The sequence below is a fragment of the Suncus etruscus genome, chromosome 17 (assembly GCF_024139225.1).
Source record: "Suncus etruscus isolate mSunEtr1 chromosome 17, mSunEtr1.pri.cur, whole genome shotgun sequence".
NCBI classification, from domain to species: Eukaryota; Metazoa; Chordata; class Mammalia; order Eulipotyphla; family Soricidae; genus Suncus; species Suncus etruscus.
Genome location: NC_064864.1, coordinates 46,972,061 through 46,989,181, shown reverse-complemented (window position 1 = coordinate 46,989,181; position 17,121 = coordinate 46,972,061). Strand labels below are relative to the sequence as shown.

Genomic DNA, 17,121 nt, shown 5'->3' with positions numbered 1-17,121 from the left:
CCCTTTCATAGATTTCTTCAATAAAGATGTCAAAGAAGTAAAATGTTCATCTTCATCTCCAAGCCAAGGACTAGATGAAATGCTCATCAAAAACAGGAATGAGGGCCTCATGGGGTGGCCCCACTTGCACCCCTTATAGAACTGTTTATGTCATGGAGGAAAGGGGTTGAGTTCTATTGCTTTGTGGGGCTGTGATGAGCACATCACAGCTCTTCTGTAAAGTGGAGTCTAGTGAATAACCAGGAATAAAAACAATAATGGGAGGGTCTTCAGGGAAACAGTTCAAAGGCCAGGCCCTGAGTTCCACCCTCAACACCACAAGCTCCTGAGTCTAAGCACTGAGGAGTCCAGGCTGCACATTTGAGCACCAGGGGGACTGGGGAGTACTGCTTGAGAAACCCCCTCAAAATATCAATGAATGGGTATTATGATAATATTGCAGGAAGAGAAAATAAGTACTGTCTAGGAAACTATGGAAGATCAAGTCCAATGAAGAGTGAGAAAAAAAGAAACCATAGGAAAAGAAACCATTGAAAAAGAAGGCCTGGGCACAAAGAGAGTCCAGTGGGCAGTGCATTTGCTTTGCACAGAATTGATCCGGATTCTATCTCTAGCACCCCAGATGGTCTCCAAAGTCCTGCCAGGAATGATCCCTGAATGCAGAGCCAGGTGTGGCCCAACATTCTCTTCCCCTGCAAAAGACCCCAAAGATGGGCCTGATGGGTCTTACAGATTGAGAGCAATGGCCCTGCATACAGCCAACCCCAACTCAATCCTTGGCATCACATATAAGCCCCAGAGCATAACAGGAGTGATCCCTGAGCACAGAGACAAGAGCAGCTCTGAGTATCTCTAGACACGGCCCAACCCTTTCCCCCCAAAAATAACTGAAAAAGTGCCCAAGGAAATCCTCACAGGTGTCAAACGCCCAGCTGAGATTCGGAGATGCAGAGGGAGTTTCCCAAACTTTTCACAATACTACGAAATAAATCTCCACCCTAATGTGATTTACTGACTCAGAGACACAAGGAGCCCCTCAGCACTCACAATGGAAGGAGCTCCTGCACTCTTTCCCTGTCTGGCACTGGCACGACCAGGAGGGGCTACTCCCCAAGCACTGGCATCCCTTGGCCCTAGAGTCCTCCTTGGACCAGAGGGTGGGAACTTGGCACCATCAAACCACCACTGACAAACCCCTCTGACCTGCAAAATGAGCACGAAGTAGTCTACAGGTTTATTTCGCTGGTAGAGGTAGTACTCTGGGGCTTTCTTGTTCTTCTCATCATACTTCAGTTCTTGGATGACATTGGGGTGCTTTAGCAGCCTTAGAAGAATCTTCTCTGACATCTGGGATGGGCTAAATGCTTCTACTTCTATAGATATAAACACAACTTGATATTACATTCCAGATGGGCAGAAACCATGACGCGAGTCATCAAAGTACAATCGGAATACGGGCAACCAAAGTGATACACCATGGATTGACCAGACTTCCGCTGGGTGACCATGGGGGGCTGAGAGGAGGGGTAGATTAGCTGGGAGAAATAAGAAAACACTGAATTCTCACAGGGTTTTTTAAAAAAAATTTTAAATTTTGGGGCCACCCCTGGTGGTGCTCAGGGGTTACCCCTGGCTCTATGTTCAGCAATCACTCCTGGTGGTGTAGGGGATCATATGGGATGTTGAAGATTGAACTCAGGTTGGCCACATATAAGACAAGTGCCTGGGGCTGGAGAGATAGCATGGAGGTAAAGCGTTTGCCTTTCATGCAGGAGGTCACTGGTTCGAATCCCGGCATCCCATGACTGCCAGGAGAAATTTCTGAGCATGGAGCCAGGAGTAACTCCTGAGCACTGCCAGGTCTGACCCCCCCAAAAAAAAAAACACACAAAAAAAAATAAATAAAAAAATAAAAAGACTAGTGCCTTCCCCATTGTACTATCACTCTGGCCCAGCATTGTGAGGTGTTTTTTTAAAATATGTCACTAGTTTTGGTTTACCTTTCTGATGAACAAAAATGAAAACCAATCAGAACCAGCTCACAGATGGCCAGGACTCCAATTAACAAGCCCCTCTGCTGACTGGGCAAGGACAGTGCAGAAAGGAGTGTAGTTGGAAAGCACAGGGGTTAGCATAAGCAGAGCACTAACTCCTTTAAACCCTTTACCCTGCCAAAATGAGATCCACCCAAGAGAAAGGGAAGTTGGGACTGAGAGGAAAAGCAGGGCATGTACACACACCAGCATGCATGCCAACCAGCTAGTTAAAAAAAAAGCATGTTAATCTGTATTTCCAGAAGTATTTATTTATTGTAAATAAAAACCCAAATCACTGTCTTTCAAATGCTATTCTGAAACTGGACTCGAGGATCTCAGGTAAATAGTATAACACTAGATTTTAAATTGTAGCACTTCAAAAAGGAAAAACAACACCAGTAGAATTAGAATTAGAACAAGAATAACAAGTGATTTTAATACTTATTTCTATGTTTCTAAGATTGAAAAATGTTATATGAAAAATATAGGGCCGGGCGGTGGCGCTGAAGGTAAGGTGCCTGCCTTGCCTGCGCTAGCCTTGGACGGACCACGGTTCGATCCCCCGGTGTCCCATATGGTCCCCCAAGAAGCCAGGAGCAACTTCTGAGCGCATAACCAGGAGTAACCCCTGAGCGTCACAGGGTGTGGCCCAAAAACCAAAAAAAAAAAAAAAAAAAAAAAAGAAAAATATAAATTCTATATTGGCTTCTGTGATTTAAAAAATAATAAAAAGGAATGCATGCAGAAATTTTGGAAAACACAGAGAAAGAAAGAGAATAAAAAACTATCTCAATAACAATCACTGTGAGCAATCTCTCTCTCCCCCCCTTCCCTGCCACCTCCCCTATTTCTCTCCCCACCATGGTACCCAGTTTCATATTCTAGTTTCCCCTTACTACAGTGAATCGAGAACTCTCATGTCACAAACATCAGCTGTTGACATTTCTACACATCTGCAAACAGTTTTAAGAAGCCAAGAAGCTGATCACCTCCCATCCCAGAACCTTTGCAACATGGCTCAAGTTCACAGCATGGTGTCAGGCACAGGCTGCCTGTCCAGGACTTGCTGCTGCCTTCTATACATCACTAGGCCCTTCCCAGGTGTCTCAGACCTGCCCCAGCCCACAGAGCTCATCCCTGCCCCAGAATGCCCCTGGGGATATGAGAAGCATTAGTCCAGCAACTAACTATATCTGTTCACCTAATGACCTCCCTGAAAACTGTGAACGTTCACCCCTTGGAATGGTCCAAATAAACAATGTGATTTGAAGGGGTCAAAGAGATTTCCATGTCATAGTTCCTAAAACTTCTGGTTTCATTAAACAGTAAAAAATAAAAATTGAAAAAATAAAAGGACTTTAAAAAATTCTATTTTTCTCCTTTGCAAATCAGAGTACCTGGGTATCCCCACTTTGTCCAGCTGTGCCTCCGAGGCAAGCTGAAGGGAGGCACCTCAATGGGCCCCACACAAGAGGTGTGTCTGGGGCCGGCAGCCTGGGCCGCCTGCAGCCCTCCCTGTTGGGGCTGGAAGCGGATGGCCTGGCCTATGTCACATGCAGTGTGGCACTAACATTCATCCTTACCTTTCAGACCAATTTAAAGTTACTGGTCCACCCCTGGCAAATGTCTCAGAGGGTTCATGCCGACACTGAACACAGGAGAGGAGAGAATTTAAAAAGAAAGGAAAACAACAGAAAAGAAAAACAAAACAACAAACAAAAAAACAAAACACAAAAGTGGCATTACTCATCACCCATGTCCCCATCTCCACCCACAGCCCACCCCGTCAGTGGTGGTGGTGGCGGTGGGCGAGCAGCAGGCGCCAACGCTGAGAAGCAGCACTTGCCTGTTGCCAGGAAACGGTGCATGGCCAGGAGAAGCTGGGGTGATATTTTAACTTTCATCTCGCTGTCTGTCTGCTTAAAGGCAGAAAAATCCTGCTTTCTCTCTCGGTGGGCCACTTTCTTTTTCGTTCTGTTATCAGCTGCAGAACAAAGGAGAATGGAGTTAAGGCCTGAATCCCAAAATTAAGACTGTTCTGAAGGAAAGGAGTCCTCGTGCCAGCAGGTAATATGTCCCCCATAAACACCAGAATGGTTAGGAGCACCCTGGGATCAGCTGGGAGGTCTCTCATGCTGCTGAGTGTCTCCCAGGACAGAGGAAAAGTCCCTGTGCCACTCAGGACCAAGAGATACAGGGAACATGAGTCACAGGGGACACAGGACATACAGGAGACCTGTGTTCCAACTCCAAGAGGAACCAAAGCTGTGGCACAAAGGGGAAAAAATACCCTGCCCCAGCTCCCTGAGTCCCCTGGAGTACATGTTACAGTCCTACTGCTGGTTTCTCTTCTACCCTCCACCACAAATGGGCTGGATCCTGAGGAAACCTGGTCCAAAAAGAGGTCAGCAAATGACCTCTGTGAAGAGCTTGATGATAACTAAGGAGCTCTTCAAGTCTGGTCAGTCTCAGCTGCAACCACTAAGTACAGGCCTCTGGGAAAGAAAGGGATGGGCACTGTAGGGGCCCTGTTGGGGCCAGGGACATTTTATTATGAAATGGCATTCAAAAGAAAAATTTTAATTTTAATTGAGGTAGCAGGATTTACAAAGTAATTCGTGATTGAGTTTCAGGCATGCATTGTGCCAACTCCAATACCAACACCAGTGTCCATTTCCACTAAAGTCCCCGGTTTCTCTCCTACCTGCCTCTGACAGGCATTTTCCCTCTTTAGGCACGGCAGTTTGCAATCCTGTTACTGACAGGGTTCCATGTAAACATTTTATGCCCTCCAGCACCATGTCCAACTTCTCCAGAGCGGTCACACACATCCCCAATGTCCCAGTGTCCCTCCCTCCCATCTAACCTCCCTGCACCCACGGTAAGTTTCCTGTTGAAGATCTTTGGGGATTTGTTATTCCATATCATGTTTCTCTAGATTCAGTATGGATATAACAGTTGACATAACTTTTGCATGTCAAAGGTTTTTAGTTTCAACAATGTAAAAAAATAAAAAAACAAAATCTACTTCTTTTGGCCTGTCGTGTTATATGAACAGACACAGGCCCAAGTGGACGACAGTCTGGACAACCCCAAACCTTGGATGTGCCTACTGCTGTTTTTGTATTTCTCAGGACAAAAAATTTAGAAGACGACACTGTGTTGAGCTGTAAGGGTCTGTGAGAGACCTAAAATCTAAGAGAACCAGAGACTGAAAGACCCAGGGACCAAGAAACTGGCGTGGGAGGGAAGTTGACCAACAGCTGGGCAGCTGCCTTTGTTCTGCCAGAAGGCAGAACCTGGAATTTTCTTCTGTCTTATAGTTTCTTTTGAGGATCAATAGGACAAATCAAAACAAAAACCAAAAGATAAAACAAAAAATAGATATGTTTCCAATAGCAAAACCTGCCCCCATTTTCCTCTCTAGGTCAAGAACAAAGGGGTCAGAGAGAAAGAGTACAGCAGGCAGGAGATATGGTACAGGGTTAAGGCACCTGCTGTATATATAACCACCACTGGTTTGATTCCTGGTACCACACTGACCTCCAGTACTGCAGGGTATAGCCCTGTAGCCTCCTGTACACCACAGGGGTGGCCTGAGTGATCCGCTGCACTGCTGGGCCCAAGTACCACATCCTTATCTCTCTGCATTGAGCCACTAACCCAGTTGGCCAATAACTGCAGGGGGGAGGCTATGTCTCATGAGCAGCACTTGGGAACCCACCCTCCACCCAAAAAAGAGGGGGGTATCCCCAAAACAAGTTTAGCGGTTCACATAAGTCAAGTGGAGATACTTCTGTATGAATCCAGCCTATAGCAGGATTTCCATTAAGCACAAAGGGGAGATCTTTAAAAAGACCCGGAAAAACACAGTTATACAAAGACACATGAGGAAGGACAAAAAGAACTAAACACACCAATATACATGATTCTACTGCTGTGAGGCCTCTGACAATTCCTGTGTGGAATTGTGCACACCTAGGGCAGGGTACAGCTCTGAGAGCGGGCAGATGGAGAAAATATAAGTCATGTTTCTAAAAGCAGGTTATGGGGAAATGTAAAATGCATTCTTTCAAGGAGCACGTTGGCTCCATTTTAAAATGAGGACATTCTCTTTCAAGAGTTCTGCCTGGAGCAATATGGGTTTATCCTGTGTGCCTCAAGAGCCCCAAACATTGTAGGCTTTTTGCTGGCTTTGGCTTTAGGCAACATCACAGTATGTCTTGTGGTAATAAGAGCACATTTGGGGAAGAAGGAGCGAGCTCTGTATTGGGGCAATATGGTTGTGGACTTCAGTCAGACACGTTCAACACAGCTCATGAGCAGATTTACTCCTGGAAAGATGGGTGTGCCCTGTTCCTTCACCCACCTGGTCCTATCTGCCCCTCCAACTCCCTTGCACCCTTTCTCATCATCTCCTCTAAAGGAGACAGAGTTGGAGAGAAGAAACAACTCTTTTAAGGACCACAACCCCATCTCACCACCAATCCCCTGTGGAACGATGCCTGCAAGCCTCTGCCCTGACCTCTGGGTTCTGGAACAAGGATATTGAAACTGTCCCTATCCATCAATTTGGCAAATTCCCTCACTTTAAGTACCTAAGTTATGACCCTAACTAAAAACAGAAAGATATCATAACAGCTAACTGCATACAATGTGAACTGAGCTGATAACAATTCTTCATCCAATAGTAAAACAAAAATAAAAACTTTTTTTGACTATTCAGGTCAACACAAGTTCAATATTTAGTATTAGCAGCTTAAAAAATAAGTGAATAAAGCACCATCATTTGACATTCCAGGATCTGTCTCTTGGTAGCCTCTGATGAAGGGCCAGGGACACTCAGTTGTACACAACCTATGTACACACTTAATTAGGAACAGACACACAGAGAGATGGCAGATGACTCACAAGGGACATGGCAGGAAAAGCGAAGGGCTGGGAACCAAAGTTCAGATGGCGGTACTCACTGTACAGATCTGTCTCATCCAGAATTTCGGACTTGATGATCTCTTCGATGACATCTTCCAGCGTGACGATGCCCAGAACTTCATAGAAGGGATCACCCTCTCCTTCGTTATTCACTCGCTGCACAATGGCCAGGTGAGATTTACCTTCAAAGCAACAAAACAAAACTCAGCAGAGTAAGTGGCTATTTTCTTGAGTTTCCTGAAGGTGGTCAGAATTAAGAAAACAAAACAAAACAAAAACAAAGAAATCACAGCGAACACAGAAAACAAATCACTCTGTTCTGTTCTCCAGCATGCGGACATGGTCTAGGAAAGGCACTGCAGAGGAACAAGAACTCAGGAGCCAGAGCAGCAAAGCCAGATACTGTACTGCTTGGTCGCACAGGGGGCTTTCAGAGTATCAGTGCTTCCACAGTGACTAACTCTCCTTCAGCAGAGGGATTCTCAAAATGAGGTCCATGGGGGGCCCATGTGGTACCCAGGATTCCTCTGGGAGGTCAACAAGATTCAATTCTTTGCATTTATTATTGAAGTACTCCTGGGAGGCAGAGGCAGCCAAGAGAGAGTCAGGGTATGTTGTAGACTACACGATCGCCACAGGACCCAGCACTCTCACACAAAGACTTCATTTCATTAATCTTTTTTTCTTAGAGTTTGGGGCTAGGTCACATTGGGCAGGCTGGGGGTCACCCCTAGTGGTGCTGGGGGGGGTACCAGGAGGAGCTAGATATGGAACCCAAACACCCAGCATGCAGTTCACTAAATCTTGACGCCAGAATCCTGTTTTACTATTCGGTGTGACCAAATGGCAAATGTTGTAAACACTTGCAAAAATATGCCAGGGCCAGTGAGATAGTACAGTGGGTAAGGTGCTTACCTTGCACATAGCCAACCTGGTTCAATCCCCAGGATCCCATATGGTCCCCTAAGCATTGCTAAGAGTGGTTCCTGAGTACAGAACCAGGAATAACCAGCTATGATCCAAAAAAAACAAATAACATGCCTTTTAGGTCAAGGAAACAACAGAAGAATTTACTGCTTATAAAATTGGAACTTTTTGGGGGACTGGAGTGGTGGCTCAAGAAGTAAGACGTCTGCCATGCATGCCCACGCCAGCCTAGGATAGACCTTGGTTCGGTTTCCGGCGTCCCATATGGTCCCCCAAGCCAGGAGCGATTTCAGAGTGCATAGCCAGGAGTAATCCCTGAGCATCACTGGGTGTGGCCCAAAAGGCAAAAAAAAAAAGGAGGAGGAGGAAGAAATGGAGGAGGAAGAGGAGGAAGAAGAAGAGAAAGAAGAGGAAGAAGAGAAAGAAGAGGAAGAGAAAGAAGAGAAAGGAGGAGGAGGAAGAAGAAGAAGTAGTAGTAGTAATAGTAGTAGTAGTAGTAGTAGTAGTAGTAGTAGTAGTAGTAGTAGTAGCAGTAGTAGTTTTATGGGAAAAAATTAGAATTTGGGGAGACTGGAATCCACTTCCACCAGCTTGAATACATTTCAGTGAAAGCTTTTTTTTTTTTTTTTGGTTTTTGGGCCACACCCGGCAGTGCTCAGGGGTTACTCCTGGCTGTCTGCTCAGAAGTAGCTCCTGGCAGGCACGGGGGACCATATGGGACGCCGGGATTTGAACCAACCACCTTAGGTCCTGGATTGGCTGCTTGCAAGGCAAACGCCACTGTGCTATCTCTCCGGGACCTGTGAAAGCTTTTTTGATGAGCTAGATGTTGCTTTGTAGGAGGGAAGGGGTAAAGTCTCTACACCTAATGATGTTCAGGGCTTTCTTCTGCTTCTGTGTTCAGGGATCACTCCTGGTAAGGTTCAGGGGGCCATCTGTGATGTCCAAGACTGAAATGTGGTCAGCCGTGTACAAGGCAAGTGCCTTAATTCCCGTACTGTCTGGTCCTTAAATTAGGAGTCACTTCAATAAAAAAAAATGTGATTTTAAAAATACCGAATCATGTGATGATTCAGCATTTAACAAAAACAAACCTGCATAACTGAGCAGACCAGGATTTTCCAGACCATGGCAATGTTGTCACTATTAGGGCCAATAAACCACACGCACAGGGCAAGACATAGCATAGCCAAGGGCTGAGAGCTGGAAAGTGGCTCCGGGGCAGAACTGGATTGAACCTGGGTGGACACTGAGAAAAAAGGGAAGCATGCTTCACAGCAGGCAGTGCTGGGGGCCAGACAGTGTCAGAATTTATATAAACTTTTATTGTGGATTTACAGATTGCTGAGACAGTGTAGCAAGCCCCTGCATCCGCCTCTGTGTCTCCCCTGCCTTAAAGATCTCATCATTTCCGTGATCAGAACTAGGAAACTGACAGGTTCCTTACTAGCAAGCTCCAGGCTTTATTTGTATTTCACCAATTTCCTCTTTCTGTTCCAAAGTCCTATTCAGAACAGCACTTTGCCTTTAGCTGACATATCTTTCTGGTCTCTGGTCTGTGATAGGTTCTTAGTCTTGTTCCTTATATATCTTGGGTCAGAAGTTTAAAGCTCAGGAGGTGGTGCTACTTGGACCCTGTGATGACAGAGATTACCAGGCTACCCTGAGAGTAATCAGGGATTCCCCTGAGCTACCTTTGGTGGTACTCGAGGGATCATAGGGGAGGAGGATTGATCCAGTCAGTTGCATGCAAGATAAATGTCTTATCCCCTATACCATCTGGTCAGTTCCTTGTTCCTCACTTTCTAGAATCCTGGCAGTCACTGAGTTTTACTGTCCAGATATCTTGGAAAGTGTCTTATGATGTGACTGTCTTTTTTTCCAGGGCTGCACACACGTCTCCAACACCATTCTATCTGGGCTGACAAGCAAACCACAGGACATCACAGGTGGGCTCAGCCTTATCACGTGATCAGTTTCCTCCCCCCCCCACCGCCCCATAAAATGATTCATTTCTCCCATTCTAGTCTTTAGAAGGGAGGAATATGTCCAATCACTCATCTATTAGGCAGGATGAGGGAGAGACTGGACTCTGTCTCTTGGGAAGGGAGTATGTGTTTCTATACCACTCAGGATACTTCTGTAAAGAAGATTTCAGTCCCCAGAATTTTGATATGTGTATACTGGATCCATTGGCACAGTTTCAGATTGTAACGACCTTTAAAAACTACTATGTGTGGAGTTTGGGTGCTGTACAAAAGGCACTACTGTATCAAAAGGCTCTTAAAGTATATTACCTAGGAAGTAATTACCTAGGAGAGATAGGGCAGGATTAAGGTGCCTTCCAAACACCGAACCTCAGCCTGATCCCTAGCACTTCAATGGCTCCTGGAACACTGTTGAGGGGAACCTGAGCACAAAGTCAGGAAGAGCTTCTAAGAACAGCCAGTTCCTAATAATAAAATGCCCACCCCTAATATACTACCTTTTCCAATTATAGCCAGTCCCAATTAGCATCATTTTATTATGTCTATTACAAAATATTCCCTGCTAATACGAGCAAAATGTTATTATTTGATAACAAGTGGGAACTGGTCATGCACAATTCTTTGTTTCTCAATGTTAGTTGCACACGGCATTGACTAGGTGGAATTTGATATGAGAACCCCACTGGACAGCAGATACACAAAAAATTGTGAAGACAGGAGCCAGAGTGATAGCACAGCAGGTGGGCATTTGCTTTGCATGCGGTTGGCTTGAGTTCGATCCCTGGCATCCCATATGGTCCCCCAAACTTGTCAGGAGTGATTTCTGAGTGCAGAGTCAGGAGTAATCCTGAGCGCCAGTGGGTGTGCCCCCAACTCAAAAAATAAACAAGGAAAAAAAAAACTATGAAGACAAGAAAATATTCTTCTTGCTATTTTTGCTTTAAAGTTTTTTATTTTTGTTTTTGGTTCACGTCCAGTGATGCTCAGGAGTTATTCCTAGTTCTGCACTCAGGGATCACTCCAGGTGGTGCTCAGGGTACATATATATGGGATGCTGGGAATTGAACTTAGGGAAGTCTAGCATCTTACCCCCTGTACTATCTCTCTGACCCTTGCTTTGAATTTTTAATACAACTTTAATGTGTGCTATGCTGGTGATGCTGCTGCTCAAGAACCAAGCCTGTTCCCGGTGCCAGCCTAGTGCTGGGGATTGAAGTCAGAGTGTCTGTGTGTAAAGCATATGCTCTGCCACTGAGCCACATATCACAGCCCCTCTAAAATGTTATTTGTGATTTACTGGTGTTCTTTCAAAGTGAATAATATGTTTTAACTTGTCTTCATTTGAAATAGAGTATACAAAGATAGAATTCACGTAAAGTTGAAAGATCTCTCACTGTCTTTTTGTTTTCTTTCTTCTTCTTTCCACATGTTTTTATTTGTTGTTGGCTTTTTCTTTTTCCCATGGCACGATAATTTTAGGGACTGGAGATAGCGGAGGGATCCTTTAAACAAAGTCTACTTGAAACAGAACTAGTTACACAAACTAATATTAAATCTTGCCTGAAGGTAGGTCTCATTAAGTCCCAACCTCACTCCAAAACTGGCTGTGGTTCTGTAGGTCTGTCCACCCCTTTCTGTTCTGCCTCAGACCTTTCTAGGCAACTATGTCTGGAAGCCTAGAAGTTTAGATTGTTAGACAATTAGGCATTCTAGCAATTTTCATCCTTGGTGTACTCATGCTCCAAGAATGAAAATATTTTGAACAAATGAGATGAGGAGGGAAACTTATCAGCAATAGATATAAACACCATCAGGTCAAGTGGATTCAGGGCTCGTCAATTCTGCCTGGCCAGTTTCTCACATCTGCTTTCCCAAGGACCCTAACATAAGCAGTTAAAAATTCTTGGTGAATGCTGTCTGTCGAAAGTTAAATTCTTTTGCTATTCCCAGCTTGTGATCATTTAAAAGGAATTTTCCAAAGCAAGGTCTAATATTAGACTCAAAATGAAGTTTCCATTCCACTGAGGCACTATTCTCACCAAAGTCACTACCGCTTAATCAGATTGTCTTGGAGCAATTCGTTTAAATGCAGATGGACATACTTGAAATACCAGCTCTAGAGCACCAACAGTTCTGACTGGAAAGAGCCACACTCAGACTCAAGGAGAAATTATTCGTGTAAGTTGGACTTCTTAGACATTTTTTAAAGTTTTTTTTTTTTCCTCTGAGCTCACTTGTAGCCTTTTGCGTTTCTCCCCCTACTCCCCCCTCCCCTCCAATGTTGAAACTTCTGCATCCGCCCCAAGCCACATTCTTTTAGCTTTGGAATTCCTGGTGAGAAGTCCTGTTTTCTGAACCTGCTTCCTGGTGTGCAGTAAAAAAAAAAAAAAAAAAGGGAAAGGGAAAGGGAAAGGAAAGGGAAAGGGAAAGGGAAAGGGAAAGGAAAGGAAAGGAAAGGAAAGGAAAGGAAAGGAAAGGAAGAAAAAGAAAGAAGAAAGAAAGAAAGAAAGAAAGAAAGAAAGAAAGAAAGAAAGAAAGAAAGAAAGAAAGAAAGAAAGAAAGAAAGAAAGAAAGAAAGAGAGAGAGAAAGAGAGAGAAAGAGAAAGAGAGAAAGAAAGAGAGAAAGAGAGAGAAAGAGAGAGAAAGAAAGAAAGAAAGAAAGAAAGAAAGAAAGAAAGAAAGAAAGAAAGAAAGAAAGAAAGAAAGAAAGAAAGAAAAAGAAGGAAAGGAGGAAGGGAGGGAAAGAAGGAGGAAGGGAGGGAAGGAAGGAGGGAATGAAGGAAAAAAGGAAGGGAGGGAGGGAAGGAAGGAGAAGAAGGAAGGAAGGAAGGAAGGAAAGAAAGAAAGAAAGAAAGAAAGAAAGAAAGAAAGAAAGAAAGAAAGAAAGAAAGAAAGAAAGAAAGAAAGAAAGAAAGAAAGAAAGAAAGAGAGAAAGAAAGAAAGAGAGAAAGAGAGAGAAAGAGAAAGAAAGAGAGAGAAAGAAAGAAAAAGAAAGAGAAAGAAGGAAAGGAGGAAGGGAGGGAAAGAAGGAGGAAGGGAGGGAAGGAAGGAGGGAGGGAATGAAGGAAAAAAGGAAGGGAGGGAGGGAAGGAAGGAGAAGAAGGAAGGAAGGAAGGAAGGAAAGAAAGAAAGAAAGAGAGAGAGAAAGAAAGAAAGAGAGAAAGAGAGAGAAAGAGAAAGAAAGAGAGAGAAAGAAAGAAAAAGAAAGAGAAAGAAGGAAAGGAGGAAGGGAGGGAAAGAAGGAGGAAGGGAGGGAAGGAAGGAGGGAGGGAATGAAGGAAAAAAGGAAGGGAGGGAGGGAAGGAAGGAGAAGAAGGAAGGAAGGAAGGAAGGAAAGAAAGAAAGAAAGAAAGAGAGAGAGAGAGAAAGAAAGAAAGAAAGAAAGAAAGAAAGAAAGAAAGAAAGAAAGAAAGAAAGAAAGAAAGAAAGAAAGAAAGAAAGAAAGAAAGAAAGAAAGGGGCCGGGCGGTGGCGCTAAAGGTAAGGTGCCTGCCTTGCCTGCGCTAGCCTTGGACGGACAGCGGTTCGATCCCCCGGTGTCCCATATGGTCCCCCAAGCCAGGAGCAACTTCTGAGCACATAGCCAGGAGTAACCCCTGAGCGTTACTGGGTGTGACCCAAAAACCAAAAAGAAAGAAAGAAAGAAAGAAAGAAAGAAAGAAAGAAAGAAAGAAAGAAAGAAAGAAAGAAAGAAAGAAAGAAAGAAAGAAAGAAAGAAAGAAAGAAAGAAAGAAAGAAAGAAAGAAAGAAAGAAAGAAAGAAAGAAAGAAAGAAAGAAAGAAAGAGAGAAAGAGAGAGAGAGAAAGAAAGAAGGGAAGGAGGAAGGGAGGGAAGGAGGAAGGGAGGGAAGGAGGGAGGGAATGAAGGAAAAAAGGGAGGGAGGGAAGGAAGGAAAGGAAGGAAGGAAGGAAAGAAAGAGAGAAAGAGAGAAAGAAAAAGAAAAGAGGGAGGAAGGAAGAAAGAAAGGAAAAAGAAAGAAAAGAGGAGAAGAGAAAAAAAGACAACCCTATCTCTAAGCTTGCTCTTGGAGAAAAGAAACTGTCCACACTCATCCCTACCTCTGCTGTGCCCAACTCTGGCCACAACAAGGGGCAATCAAATGGAGAAAAGGAAATAAATTTTCAGTACAAAATTGCCCTCAACTGAGCTCCCAGAGCTTTCCTCTTAACCTACCTGTTGGAGGAATTAAAGCAGTATTGAAAGCAAAACAAGCAACTTTGAGAAACCAATAAAAGACAATAAAATCAAAATCTATAAAAACCGAACAACAACAAAACCCCTGGGGGGCTCTTAATTTCTAAAAATAAAATGCAAGGGCTGGGGAAATAGGGTTGGTGAGTAGGGATTTTGCTTTGTAGGTGACTGGCCAAGGTACATCCTTGGCCCCACCGCATGTGTTCTTCAGAGTCCTCCCAGGAATGACTCCTGCGTGTAGGTGGGTGTGACCCCCAAACCACCCTCCCACATACACCAAATGGAAAAAAGAAAAGACAGTAAACGGCAAAATATGCAACCATAGGCATCAAATAATCCCTAATTTTAATATTGGATTAACTCTACAAAATAAACAGAAAACAAGCAGGGCTGGCATGAGCGGGGCTTGGAAAGTCTCTTTCAGGCCAATGCTTGATATTCTGCAGTTTTTAATCTAGTCACTTCAAACTGTCCTGAAATCTAACCTCTTCCTCCTAATCTGGTTCTAGAAAGAAGAGAAAAGGGATCACTAACTCAGGGACAAGCGAATCTAAATGACCTGCTTTCATTGGAATACGATTCTATTCAAATTCAGAACCACAAGCCAGTTATTGTGAAACACCCTCAGACCAGTCAGCTTCCTACAGCTGCTCTGAGCTCAAGGCAGGGCACCCAGAGCAACAAAATGATGCAAACTGGTCTTTAGTCTGTTTCTCCTCAAACTGAGATTAAATGCTAGAAAGCTAGGACAGTGGGTAAGGTGCTTGATCCTCAGCACCACATAAGCTTCCCTGAGCACCACCTCAGCAGTGATACCTGAGTGCAGAACCAGGAGCAAGCCCTAAGCACAGTCAGGTAGAGTTAATAATAGCAATAATAAAATTGGGATCATGGGGCCAGAGAGATAGCACAGTGCTAGGGTGTTTGCCTTGCATGCAGCTGATCCAGGACAGGTGGTTTTAAATCGCGGCATCCCATAGGGTCCCCTGAGCCTGCCAGGAACGACTTCTAAGCGCAGAGCCAGGAGTAACCCCTGAGCACCACCAGGTGTGACCCAAAAACCAAAAAATAAATAAATACAATTGGGATCAAAGTGCTGACTTTGCCTGCTTCCATAGTCGGTTCCTTATTTTCATTTCCTCCAGGACCAGTAAATCTGCTCAGAATAATGGCAGGTTGTCATAACTGTACTTTTCTTTTGGTTTGGTTTTGTTTGGGGGCCATACACAGAGATGCTCAGAGGTTACTCCGAGCTCTGCATTCAGGAATTACTCCTGGTGGTGTTTGGTGGACCGTATAGTCTTGTCCTACATTACTGTATTACCCCAGCAGCAGTGCAGCACCAGCCATAAAAGGGGTCTACCCCTTTAAAAAAAAAAGACCTTAATCAACTATTATTGGCTGGCTGGGGCATAACCACCCATCTCCCCCAGAGAGGCTCCTGGTAGAGCCAATGTGGAGAGTCAGTTGCAGTTTGAAGAGGCAGTTGGAACAGCAATTTGACAGAACCGTTCCTACTTCTGGCTACGGCTTTTCTCCCTAACCTGCTTAACTTTTTGGGCTGCTATCCTTTACCTTGTATACGAGTTCCTTGTAGCTGGCCCTCAATCTGACCTTACCCTGGTCCCAAACCCAGCTCTCTCTACATCTTTCTCCATCTCCCAGCCTAGGAGCTTGTCACAGGCCTCTGGATTCTCTGTTAAAAAAGACTTGATGTATCAAGAACCCTGCCTAGTTGGCCTCCAACAAACCAAAGGCCCCCACAGACTATGGCAATATGGGGTATTGGGGATCAAATTTGGGTCAGCTGTGTACCAGGCAAGTACTCTACCTGCTGTACTATTGGTCCAACCCCAAATATCTGTACTTTTAACTTACCAGAATTCTAGGCCCTGCATGACATAATCCACATGTATTTTGATGGGAATTACAAACTAGCCATTAGTCTGACATAGGAAACCTACAATTGCCTGACTCATTGCCTGTAACATGATGTCAGGGCAAAAGCAGACAGACCAACTGAAACAGCAAAGGAAGCCAGCAAGAGGGTAGAGGAAGTAAAATGGAATTAGGAACAACTTGATACAGCTGTGCTAATAAAAAATGACAGACAGTAGCCAACAAGACTTAAGAATCAAGCAGTCAGGGGGGTCCCACAATGCCACTCACACAGCAGGAAGAAAACAAACATCAGAGTCGACCCTGAAAAACTCAAGCCCAACACTTCATAGGCACGTCAGTGCTGTGCACAGGACAAGGACATAGGAGTCTAGACCGCAGTGCTTCCTAGTCTCCCTGAAGTTGTTCCAAGGCTAAGCCTCTCACTAGCCAGGGACAGGGCCAAGGAAAGCCTTTGGAAAGGATTCTCAGTGCAACTCAAACATGATCACAATAGTTCAAACAGGCAGATTTCTATCCAGATGCTCAGTGAGTTCTCAGGAACTAGTGATATATGCAAAGTCAGAATTTAGGTATCATTACTAACCAGCAAAAGAGGACAGAGGGAAGCATTTAAAAGAGGACAGAGGTCATACTTAAGATCACTGAGGAAACCAGTGGGTCTATTTGTTGTCTACTTTCAACAGAATGATATTTGAAAGAGTGTACACAGTAGTAGAGTGAGGTCGGTTGTACAGGGACAACTTACTGGTGGAACAAAACTCAGGCAGCACTGAATTTTAGCTGGTTTTATTTGCAGTTTGAAATAAAGAGGAACAGTGCTTCCTCCATTTCATTTTTGGGCTATAACTGGCTATGTTCAGGGGTCACCCTTAGCTCTGTGCTCTGGACTTACTTTCAGAGCACTGTCTGGGACCATATGGGATGCTCAGATCAAACCCAAATTGGCCTTGTACCAGGCAAGCACTTTACCTGTTGCACTATCACTCCGGCCCCCTCTCCTTTTCTTTTCAACTGAAAGCCCTGACAACAGCCCATCCAGCATTCCAGCTCCTTGCCAAGGTCATGTCAGTAAGATTTGGTCCACTATTAATGTTAACCACTGTTCACAATCCAGCCAGCAAATATACTTGGAACTTTTTCCAG

General features: G+C 44.4%; 1 protein-coding gene across 1 annotated transcript in view; it reads right to left on the bottom strand.

Annotated features, from left to right (window-relative positions):
- Positions 1-17,121, bottom strand: part of CNNM2 (cyclin and CBS domain divalent metal cation transport mediator 2) — a 175,761-nt gene that overhangs the window by 18,816 nt on the left and 139,824 nt on the right. The window contains exons 2-4 of the mRNA XM_049790833.1: positions 7,007-7,150; positions 3,883-4,020; positions 1,204-1,373 (exon numbers count right to left, since the gene is read on the bottom strand). Coding sequence (XP_049646790.1) covers positions 1,204-1,373; positions 3,883-4,020; positions 7,007-7,150 — 452 coding nt within the window. The remainder of the gene's footprint in view (positions 1-1,203; positions 1,374-3,882; positions 4,021-7,006; positions 7,151-17,121) is intronic.